The sequence below is a fragment of the Pituophis catenifer genome, unplaced genomic scaffold (assembly GCF_029215685.1).
Source record: "Pituophis catenifer annectens isolate HBS135680 unplaced genomic scaffold, rPitCat1.0.hap2 SCAF_1, whole genome shotgun sequence".
Lineage (NCBI taxonomy): Eukaryota > Metazoa > Chordata > Lepidosauria > Squamata > Colubridae > Pituophis > Pituophis catenifer.
In genome coordinates this window covers 206,719,534-206,732,016 of record NW_027256881.1, presented here as the reverse complement: position 1 = coordinate 206,732,016, position 12,483 = coordinate 206,719,534, and the positions used below count along the sequence as shown (strand labels likewise).

Genomic DNA, 12,483 nt, shown 5'->3' with positions numbered 1-12,483 from the left:
TCCATGAGGCACAAATTTTAATGGGAATATATTAAAGCATATTGTTGCACAAGTCAGAAGGAGCAATGAATTAACCAAGGAAATGTTTTTAGAGAAAGCAGAAGAGTATAACAAGTACAAAGGAAAGTTTGTGTACAATGTCATGATGGATGGAGGGGAACCTCCAGACTGACCCTAGCAATCTCACTACCTCCTCTGCCCTCAAGGACAATTTATATTTAATTCTGATTTTTGGCCCAAGGCTGCTTTCACACCCTTCTGCTGCTTCTGGCTAACGTCAATAATTCCCAGGAAGCCAAAAATGGACAAGAGACAAAGAATTCCTTCCATAAGAAACAATCTAATTTTTTTCCTGAACTTGGCAATTTACTCTTCTGTCGTCTCCACATTTAGATTCTTAAATTTAGAGAATCAAAAAATTGATGAAGCTCATAATTGGACTTTGATTTTTTTTTAATTCTTTCTGGAACTAGGTGAGGTCAAATGAAAAGGATACTTTTCAGATTGAGTTGGAAATAAATCTGGAGTAGTCTGCAATTTGTCTTCCCCATCAGCTGAATGCAGCAATCTCGCCAGCAGGCCACAATTTTTGTTCCATAAACAATGTGTATTTGGTCTAAGCTAATGAAGAAAATTGTTGGTGAGATTTGAAAAACTCTGTCCAATACAGGTTGCACCTTACTTAATAAAATGAAAGAGCAATCTAAATATAGATAAGTATATAGTACCGATATAGTACTATGTACTATAAGTATATAGTACTTATAGTACTTAAGTATACTAGGTACTATAAGTATATAGTACCGATATAGTACTATCGGTACCAAGTACCGATGGCCAATCGGTATATTCCCGATGATCCCTTATATTTCAGAGCTATTTTGAAACATTTTATTTTAGCTGGGGGTAAATAAACAAGCTGCATCAATTGAGGTGTTTAGGCATGCTTTTAATGGGGGGGAAAACGACATATGAAATTAATAAATAAAATTAGATTTGTTGAATAAGTAATAATTTCCCTCAAAACTAGCCATATCTCCTTGTGATACTGAGAGCAGTTCAGTGATACTTGGTGTACTACATGTTACCAAACCTTGTTTTGGTATAAATTCCTCACAACTAATGTTCTCTATATCTCAAATTCTGGATTGTTATTTCTTGAATTGATTGTACCTGTCCAATTCCTGTGGAACATTTAATTAATTGATGCCATTTATCTATCATGTCATTCCCTGGCAGACTAATTTAGAGATATTAAAATTCCAATAAAATAAAATTAATCAAAAAATCAAGTCTCGAGAATTAGAACAGCTGTGATCAAATAATAATATACACACATATAGACATATCTGCCTTTATAGATAGAAGAATCTATAGAAGAATCTTTTGGGCAGAAGCGGTAAAACTACTTCTTAGTTTGATAAAAAAAATATAACAAAATAAGAGAATAACAGAGTTGGAAGGGACCTTGGTGGTCTTCTAGTCCAGCTCCCTGCTCAGGCAGGAAACCCTACACTATTTCAGACAAGTGGTTGTCCAATCTTCTCTTAAAAACTTTCAGTGTTGGAGCATTCACAATTTCTGAAGGCAAGTTGTTCCATTGATTAATTGTTCTGTCAGGGAATTTCTCCTTAGTTCTAGGTTGCTTCTCTACTTGGTTAGTTTCCATCCATTGCTTCTTGTCCGGCCTTCAGGTGCTTTGGGGAATAGGTTGATTCCCTCTTCTTTGTGGCAACCCCTTAGATATTGGAACACTGTTATCATGTCACTCCTAGTCCTTCTTTTCATTAAACTAGGCATACCCAGTTCCTGCAACCCTAAGGTGACCAGATTTTAACATTGGTAAAGAGGGACATTGTGGGCGTGGCTTATTTTGTGGGCGTGGCTAGCTGGTCATGTGACCGGGTGGCCATGGCTATGTCTATAGGGTAAGGTGAACAGATTTTAACATTGGTAAGAAGGACACCATTGTGGGCGTGGCTTATTGTGTGGGCGTGGCTTGGAGGCCATGTGACTGGGTGGGCGTGGCTACCTGGTCATGTGACCGGGTGGCCATGGCTATGTGTATAGGGACTACTCAGAGGGCTGAAAAGTCATTTCTGACAGGTCCTCACACTTTTGACTGGTCCTCACACTTATGACCATCCTCACATTTATGCCCGTGCAGCATTCTTAACAACCATGTCACTCATTTCACAACTGCTTCTCTTCAACATGGTGACAAGATAGGGCAAAAATGTAAAATGTGAAGACAGTCGTAAGTTCGAGGACTGGTCAAAAGTGTGAGGACCAGTCAAAAATAACTTTTTCAGCCCTCTGAGTAGTCCATATGCACAAAAGGACTAACCAGAGAGCTGAAAAAAGTCATTTCTGACAGGTCCTCGCACTTTTGACTGGTCCTCACACTTATGACCATCCTCACATTTATGCCCATGCAGCATTCTTAACAACCATGTCACTCATTTCACAACTGCTTCTCTTCACCATGATGACAAGATAGGGCAAAAATGTAAAATGTAAGGACAGTCATAAGTTCGAGGACTGGTCAAAAGTGTGAGGACCAGTCAAAAATAACTTTTTCAGCCCTCTGAGTAGTCCATATGCATTAAAGGATTACAGCAATAGAGAGGGATGAAGGAATGGAAATTAGAGTAGGAGTGAGGGTAAGAGAGGGAGGAAGAGAGGAGGAGAAGGAGAAAGAAAGAGGAAGTAGGGAGGAGAAAAAGAGGGTGGGGGGAAGAGAAAGTAAGAAGGAAAGAAAAGAGAGAGGTGGTAGGTTTGAGGAGAAAGATTGCTGTACAATAAAAAAGATGAAAGGGAAGAAAGCCAACCCCAAGCAAATATAAAGATATTAAGATAAAGAAGAATTGTTAAACTTTAAAGAATAAAAGAGAACAAATATGAATAAATAGCAATAATTAGAAACACACATACAAACATACAATGTATTTTCTTTGAACAAAATATTTGGCTGGTTCACAAATTTAAACAGCGTTTAGTCATTTCAATTAAATTTACAATTTCTATATTTCCTTTTTGCCATATTTATTCCTCATCTATTTTTTAAAAAAACCAATATTACCCTTCATCCTCATCTCTAATCTTAATCAAATTCAATTTTTCCGTTCTATTCTATATTATACCCCTTCCCATTGTCATCTATTTTTATATCCATCCTCACATTGTTTAATTATGTAATTATGTAATACAGTTGTTTAATACAAATTCAACATTTTAATATAAATCAATTAGTTATAAAACTATCTTTTTTGTATATTAATCAATATGAACATGAATATTCCAATTATTTCCATGCAATCCAATTTCTTACAAATCAATTAATTATATTTACCAATAATAATAAACCAAATAATTTCTCCCATATATTCCTCCGAACCACAACTTAACCATTTCTGCTTTCAACACAATATACAATTAATAGTATCTCAATTATTACAATTCCCTAGTTAAATACAGCTTTTTTTCCTTTGTGTTTTAAAATCTTGAACTCTCCTCCTAAATTTCCCAATGTTTGCAGTTTTTCACCTACCTTTTTTGGGGAGGAAAAATAAAAATAAAAATAAATCTCTCTCTGCCTCATTTTGTCACGCTGCACCAAAGACCCTGGTTTCGTTTTCGTTTCTGAAGCTTAGCTAGGGGAAAAAAAAACTGCTTTACACTGATTGCCTGTAGGGCGGCCCTTTGAAGCCCCGGGCAAGAGTTTAAACAGTTTTTTTTTCTTCTAGCCATCAGCTGGGGCTCAAGAAAAATCGGGACTTTTTTGAAACGCCGCGGGACGCGGGACAAATTGCTCAAAAGCGGGACTGTCCCGCCAAAAGCGGGATGTCTGGTCACCTTATGCAACCCTTCTTTATATGTTTTAGTCTCCAGGCACCTAATAATCTTTGTTGCTTTTCTCTGCACTCTTTCTAGAGTATAAATAAGTTGATTTATGTTAATGTTTTATGAAACCCATGTAAATACTAAGACTGTTTTAAGATGATGACTTAAGTTGTGTGAATATAAGATTCTTACTGTAGTTCATTCACCTTTTTATTGCCATAGGTCGGATAGAGAGGTTTATCCTTTGCTTCATGATTTCTACTTGTTGTGCCATTTTTCTGTCTCACAGACACACACCTTCCTTCATATTATTACCCAGTCTTGTCTGACTGTAAGCAGAATAGAAGATGCCATTCATGGTCCCACTATGGAGCCTTGTAATGACAGCCCTTTTCAGAAGTGGTTGTTGAGAAACTATACTCGGCTGGAGGTTTTTAGGAACATTTTTAAAAGCTCCACCGATTATTTCCTTTAGTAGATGCCTAGAGGTAGGTATCATGAAAAAAAATAATAAATATGATAATTATTTTCCTTCTCACCCTCCCTCCTACTTACAACTATAGAGTAAAGTCTAGTATTGAGGTAAAATAGCTATATAACAACTGCATTTATTAATGCTACTTACTGTAAATCCATGTCAAAAACAATTTTGATAAAAGCTAGATATGCCTTCTGCGGTGTAGTTCTTTTGTTTGCATGTCTTATTTAATTCTAAAAACTGTTAAAAGTCTAGTTGTTTTGCATTACCTTAAAGCATCTATTTTCAATAAATAGTGTCTAAATATTAAAGTGGGAAAAATATTTGTGATGGCAGCCAGTGTTTGATTATCTACTAACTCACATGCCAGCAGATCAGTCCCCTTTGGGGGTTCAAATGCTGCCCAACATTTAATCCAATCCAGTTATACAGCATAGCAAATGAAAGAATAATTAAACCATTGGATTATGGCTAGAGAACCCAGATTTGAGCCCAGAGCCACTTTTGAAATTAAGGCCGGTCATTCCCTCTGGGTCTAAGCCAGAGTGTCTCTAAATTTGGCAATTTTAAGACTTGTGGACTTCAACTCCCAGAATTCCTCAGCCACCTAAGCTATACCACTTAGTTCAATTTCTTAGTACAACCCTATAAAGAGGATAGAGTGCTATTTATGCCTTTATAGTTTTCTGGAGGAAAAAGGGTATAAAAATCTAGCACAGAAGCCACCATTCCTGGCATTGATTCTATGATTCTGTGAATCTATGATTAGTACAATAGTAGTGGACAGCCAAGTTACAGCACTGTGTAAAGACAAAGTATGCCGTGTTTCTTCAATGTTGTTCTGTAAAGTGAGGTTTGTAAAGCCATGTTGATACTATCAGAGCAAACTTTATTTACCACATTTATTTTTATTTATGTATTAAACAAATTTATATGGCCATTTAACTCACAGAGATTCTAAGTGGCTTACAGCATTATAATTATTTATAGTTGAAGTCCTTGGTTCAGTAAGAACAGTTTGGAAATTAGTTTACAATAACTTTACCAAAGCACAAGTTCTGCTGTACAGCTTTATAATCATCAATGGTTCTTTCAAATTGAAACACCTTTCCATATAAAAAAATACCTACAAAGAAGTTTTTATCTCACATTTAGTGCAATAAGTGCTAATTGTAGTTTAGTAAAACTATTAGAAGCCTTAATATCTCAGTATCAAAAGCAATTCTTTCGGCCATTTTGAATCTTTCTTTCCCTTTTACAAGAAACAGAATGCTCCATTTTGTCTGTAAAATGATGAGTGCCATGTTTATGTAGCGTCTTTATCACTACAGGATAATTCCGATAACCAAAATGGTGAAAAGAATGCAATCGTGAGAATTGAGTCTGTCACAGAGCAAAATAAAAGAATTGCAGTTAAGGAAAATTTAAATTAAAATCTACTGCTAAGAGTGAGCTTTCAGTAAAATGTAAAGTATTTTTAACTTTTGTTTATCTGAATTCATGTTGGAATCCATCTCATTCAAGTTGAATGAATGATGGCATGGCAACTGAAGAGATGAAAGCTAAGGATGAAGGCCTTTGTAAATAGACATGTAATTGCTTTAGAGGATTGCACCACCATAACTCTGCCCTCTTGCTGGGCCATTCCCTGAAACGTCTCTGTATTTTACTGTATTATACTATTTGGTCTATACAGTGTCAAACAATAATTTGTGTAGCACAAGGCTACCTTGTGCTATCTTGAGGAACATTTCTCAAGTTATGCTCAATTTACGCAAACTGTGAAATCCATAAAAGAATTGATCCCCCAAATCAGATTAGCCTTCATCAATGTGTTTCGAATTCAGTCCCACTCACTGGTGGTTAATATATTTCCTTTCTGCATAGCATTTCTGTAACCTTGAAAAATTGTCCTGCCTTGGGAATTCTATCTATTCTTTTTAAGGTTATCGTTGTTCTACTTATAATAATTGAGACCATGTTTTAATGTTTGGTTTTTAAACTATGTTGTGGAACTGTTGTGTATGCCACCTGGACGCAGTACTTGAAAAGCAGCCTTGTAATACTGTAAGTAAATACACTCAAAATAGAAAATTGTAATGTATATTTTCGTGGTAGATAGAGATGTGTTGCATAGCACTTTTGATAGTGATAATGCTGAATTTTATGTACTTGTTTGCAAAGTGCCTGTTTCGCTTTACAAAATGTAACTTAAGAAAGAATATAATCCACAAGTTAAATCCATATAATTTTCTTGCCAGAGCATTTCAAAATATTATTTATAAAGCAAACAAGTTTTTCTATTAATTTTAATGTCGATGATATCTTGTTGTAATATTAGAAGAACCCCATATAATATATACACACATTGCTAAAAGGATATAATTTGTTACAATAGCATCTTTGTTCTTTTGAAAGGTCCTTTTTGACTAAGACAAAAAGGGCTAAAATATAGTGTTATGAGTCATTAAATATCTTGAATATGCTAGAAAACCTTAATCGGGTACTAAATAATGAAAGAAATTACAGACTGGTGTGGTTTTGTTGCTGATACTGTGTTTCCCCAAAAATAAGACCCTGTCTTGTATTTTTTGAACCCCAAAATAAGCACTTGGCCTTATTTTTGGGGAGGTCTTATTATTTTGGGGTGCATGGAGCAAGATGGGGCTCCTCTTGCCATTTTACCTGATTTCCAGCTCTGTGTTTAAATATTTTCGGGGAGGGCTTTTTTTCGGAGTGAGGATTTTAGCACATGCGCTCAAAAGCCTGATTGGGTTTATTATCAGGGGATGGCTTATTTTTGGGGAAACAGGGTATTTTTCTAATGTAATTGATTGTTGGAAAAAAAAGGGGGGGAATTTTGTAATAGCATTACATAATGATAGAATTGTAGGAATAAGTGCTTATAGAAATATTCAACCTATTTTTTTGATGTTAAACTCTACAACAAATACAAAGAAACAGCTGGTGAAATATTAGATCTATATTTGATTTGGCATCCAGAAGAGAGTTATGAAGCCTCTAATTCAACTAATTCTAAAATATGGTACTTTCATTGTTCTGAATTATTTCTTAAAGCATTTTGGCACTCTTATTATATGTACAGTACATCTTAGAAGAAAAATTACCTATTACAATGGGCTACATATTATGAAATAGCCTTAAGTGATTCTCTGGGAATTTCACAGCAGTCTGTCTAAAGTAAGAGGAAAAAAAACTCCTTTGTTACTTTTCTTAATGTTTCTTCTGGGTAGAAATTGCTATAGCATAGACCATCTTCGGATCAATTTAGCATGAAATTCAGCATAATGCAAAAAGTTAGATGTTTGTGCAATTTCCTCATTTCAACCATCTCAAGAAAACGGTTCCATTTTAAAAAGTGTAGAGTCCTTGCACATAATGGTATCTATAGAACATAACATTAACCTTTTTCTTAGAATGTAGAATATTACAGAGTTGGAAGGGTCCTTGGAGGTCAAACAACTAAGGTCTTGGGATTCTGAGCAGAAAGCAGTCTTAACATTCTGTTGCCCTGGAAGCAAACTGCTGCTGCTTGATTAGCAGATCAGGATCAATAATACTAGCTCTGCTCAGAAGTAAAAGGAACTAATCATTGATGTTAATTTAAACCTCTCTGAGGTAGGTTTCCTAAAAGATGCCAGAATTACTGGGCAGAGTGCATTACTATGGCTAGAAACAACTGGAAATCTATGAGGGTGTTTCGGAGGAGGAGGGGGTACTCCTATTCACCCTGTGTTATTTCCAGATAATCTTCAAGGGCTACCCCGAAAGTTTCCAGTGGTGCAGTGCAGCTTTGAGGTGCTATAGCCACAATGAAGGAGTAAAGAAGGCTTGCCTCTTCCAGATTAGAGTGCAAAAGTTTAATTAGTTTTTATCGGAACTACCTTGCTGATGTTATGCGGCTGTCCAATACTAGTGCTGGATCCAGGAAAACTCTCAAGACTACAAATCTGATTTTTAAAAGAAAGCGCAACACAATCCAAAATAGCTTTTGGGCTCCCAAATCTTAAAATTCAGCTCTTGGAAAATATAATAACTCCATTTTTTTTTTCAAATTTTAACTTCACTTTGTTCTCCCTGTCTAGTACTTTACAGATGGGAAATATCCAATATGGCGCTTGCGGGAGGGGAGAAGTATAAGCTAAATATCATATATTGAAATATATGATAGATTTTTTTTTCTTTTTATGACCCTTAATCCCTTGTTTTGGGGTGGGGTCGGGGTGACTGAATGCAGTTGAGCATTTACTGGCTGGCTGCCCTTCCTGATGCCTACACAGAGTTTGCAGCAGATATTTTCTGTTTGCGCCCTGATAGAGAAACATCTGTTGCTGCTTAGAAATGAACTCTCAACCTTCTGAGTGGGAGGTGAGCGTCTTCACCATTAGGCCACCACGCCTCCTGAAAAATATGATTGAATAACATCATTATATTGATAGCAGATTATTGCTGGTGAATGATGGATAATTGGAACAGCCTACATCCTGCAGTGATAACTTTAACATTATTAAACAGCATCTGTCTATCCCAGGTTTTTGGGAAGGATTATTTGATAGGTAGACAAAAATGCTAAATCAAATCTAAACATCTGACTGATGTGCACCCAACCATAATACAGTTATATAATAGTCAATATGTGCTTTATTAATTATAGACAGGTTATTAATTGTGTCAACCTTTGTCAAGCTATGGAAGGTTAGGAAAATGGGAATCCCAGAACATCTTATTATCCTCTCATTCCAACAAGACCAGCATCCTGGGGAAGGCTACCATAATAAATAGTAAACTACATTATCTATAATAATATATAATAGTAATGGATTATATTTTTGATTGGAATGAATTTTTATTTTTGTTCTTTGCTCTTTTGCTTTCTTGAATTTTACATTTTAGAGAGATTTTTTTTAAATAAAAAAGCATTTTTTATCTGAAGCTTTTCACTTGATATTCTGTCATATTATTAGTCTCCTCATTTCAAGTTCTAAAACAGCAGGATGAAAAATAAGGCAGAAATGTTTATAAATTCTCATTAATATAACAAATGATAGATTAGAGAATGATCTGAAGGCAAAATGCCTCTTTGTTAGTCTAAATTGATCTGAGACTGATAAAGAGAGGAAATTGTTGGAAATTTCCCATATAAACTGCACAAAATATCTCCACAGAATTATAGTTATGAGCACAATGGACTGCTTAATTTCTTCAAGGAAACATCACTTGAACAGAAGGAGCTTCTGGGTTAATTACAATTAGCTAATTGAAATCCTTTTATTTTTTAGCTTTGAGTACCCTAGGTTCCAAAGGCTACACCACTTTCTATAGCTAAACATTTGTAGCACATTAACAATTGATCATTTTTTAATTATGGGAGGGCGACATAATTATATGAGCAGGAACTGCCATAAGAAAAGGCAAAAGACAAAATAGAGAAACCATGCTTCTTCCAACAAATGTCTATACAATAAACTTAAAAACAATTTCAGAAAGGGAATTCATAGCCCATGGTTTTCAAGGTTGATGGTCCAATTCGGAAAAATGATTTGGATTAGAATGCCTTTGAGATATTTTGTTTTTTATAAACTTGCATGATTAGTTTTCAGTGACTCCTCTAAATGTAGAAGATGAGCCAGTTCTTTCACGAGAAAGCTGACCAGTGCCATAGATTAGGTGGTAGAGCGGTGCCAAAGGAATATAAATTAAAACTTTCCTTTCGGACTTGGAGCCTAAGCAGTCCAACTTCCTCCTTCCTCCCATTTATGTAATAAATGCCGAGGAACTTTCTGTGTGATTTCCCTGATGCCTAAACATGATAGAGGAATTTGTTGACTAGTCCAACTCAGTGGTGAAATGTAAAATTTGTTACTACCAGTTCTGTGGGCGTGGTTTGGTGGGGGAGGGGTAATATGACTGAGTGGGTGTGGCCAACTTTTTTTAAAAAACTTTTAAAACCATTTTTTCTACAACCTCTTCGGCTGAAGAGGTTGTAAACAAATGCTTTTAAAAGCCTCTGACGATCCTAGCTGACTTCCCTGATCAGCAGAGGCTTTTTTTCCTTTTAAAAACATTTTTTCTATAACCTCTTTGTCCAAAGAGGTTGTAGAAAAAATGCTTTTAAAAGCCTCTGACGATCCCAGCTGAGCCGCGCGATCATCAGAGGCTTTTTTTTTTTTTTACTTTTAAAAGCATTTTTTTGGCCAAAGAGGTTGTAGAAAAAATGCTTTTAAATATTAAAAAAAAGCCTCTGATGATTGTGCGGCTCAGCTGGGCATGTGGGGGGAAGCAGGGATTTTTGCTACCGGTTCTTCGAACCACCCGCCTCCATCGCTATGGGATCGGGCGATCCGGTCTGAACCGGGAGCATTTCACCCCTGGTCCAATAGATGCTGACATCTTCATTTTGTTAGTTTGCTTGTTTGTTTTGCAGCGACTGACCTTGAGACATGTGAACAGCAACCAGTGTCTTGATGAGCCCTCGGAGGATGACAAAATGGTTCCTACCATGAAGGACTGCAGCGAAAGCCGATCCCAGCAGTGGCTGCTACGTAACATGACCTTGGGTGCCTAAAGCCAAGACACAGACTTCGTGTCCTTCCTCAGACCTTGGAAGGGTCTAACCTGCTCACCCTTCACACAAAAGGATGTGCTTCTTCTCTTGTGGTCCGTGAAGAGAAAGTGTTTGGGATGCTTGATTCAAAGCCCACATGCCAGGAAACTACTTTTTTTAAAAAAATTGCTTAAAAGCATGGTTGCACTTTTTTTTTCTCTCTCTCTCTGATTTTTTTTTTTTTAACAAGTCAGCTGAACACATGGACGCTTTATCCACCCTGGCATATACAGTATTACAAAGACATCGCAGTTTTGAGAAAAAGCAGACTCCGGAAAAGGGTTACAAAGCAAAAATTGCAAGAGGGTGGGGAAGTTGGCTTGCTGTGGGTTCTGTCCTGTAATGTTGCTTGAAAGTGACAATGTTAAATGCCTTATGAAGCTCACTTGCATTGTGAAAGATGGTGAAACATTTGTTTTCCTCAATTGATGTACTTGTACCAGTCCTTCATGGTGACAGAGGAAGAATCCATTGTTAATCTGCTGCCAACCCATTACCTATGAATAGCCCAGCTGAAAAGATTTCTCAGCAGTAAATTTCTGTATATATTGGATGTTTTTCATGTATAGTGTCGGGGCGGGGTGGGGGGCATTTCTGTTCCTGAAACCTCTGTTAAAATCCACAGAACTGGATGAAGGATATTGCTGGTACGTGGAATGTGAAATCGAATTCACAGCCAAGGGAAGCATAAGGAAATGGGATTGATGATACCCACCGATGCCCTTTGCAAATTATAAATCATTACAAGCATTGTAACACATTTGGTCAGCTTCCATAATCTCACATTAATAATTAATATAAAAGGCAGCAAGAGCTGTTTTTATCCAAATTACATGAGATGCTGGTAGAAGAACAGGTTTATGAGTTAGACACAAGCTGATTTCAAGTTGAGTTTGGTTGCAATAGCTATTCCTTTTTGTCCTATTAAATGCATTTGATTTCTAAAGATTCTTGGTCCCTAGGCATAAATAAAAGCTCTGTATAATACCGATAGGTCTAATCTGAAAATGTCAACAATGCAATGCAACCCCTTAATAATTATTATGATATTATTACAAAGACGTATAAATCTTCCAAACATAGCAAGTTGAACTTTTAGCATATGACAGCTTCAAGTTCAGGACTAATTAAAATCATGTCTAATAAACTTGTCTGGTTTGTATATGGAGGACATGGAATAAGATATAACTATCTCTATAAACAGTATTTTATTTTTTAAAGGGAGAGTTTTTTGTCACATATCTCTATGCCAGGTTGCAAATAGGAACAAATTTTATCCAACATTGAAATCTGTATAGTTCTAGTTAGCATTACTGGGTCAGAAAATACATAAAATTTACTCATTTTTATCTGGATTTAATTTATTGCAGTTTGTTATATCAGCCCCATGGCTGCTATATCAGCCCATGGCTGTGCCAAAATTTCTGTGAATTCTGCTATATTGGGCAGTATGGACAGATCAGTTCCACCACTGCAATACTGAGAGATTGAACTGACCACTTTCACGTTTCATTCTGGCATCTTGAGAAGATGAGAT

General features: G+C 36.2%; 1 protein-coding gene across 1 annotated transcript in view; it reads left to right on the top strand.

Annotated features, from left to right (window-relative positions):
- The window catches only part of GALNT13 (polypeptide N-acetylgalactosaminyltransferase 13), a 230,818-nt gene extending 218,653 nt beyond the window's left edge, over window positions 1–12,165 (top strand). The window contains exon 12 of the mRNA XM_070941942.1: window positions 10,767–12,165. Coding sequence (XP_070798043.1) covers window positions 10,767–10,907 — 141 coding nt within the window. The 3' untranslated portion in view covers window positions 10,908–12,165. The remainder of the gene's footprint in view (window positions 1–10,766) is intronic.
- Window positions 12,166–12,483: the final 318 nt, after the last annotated feature.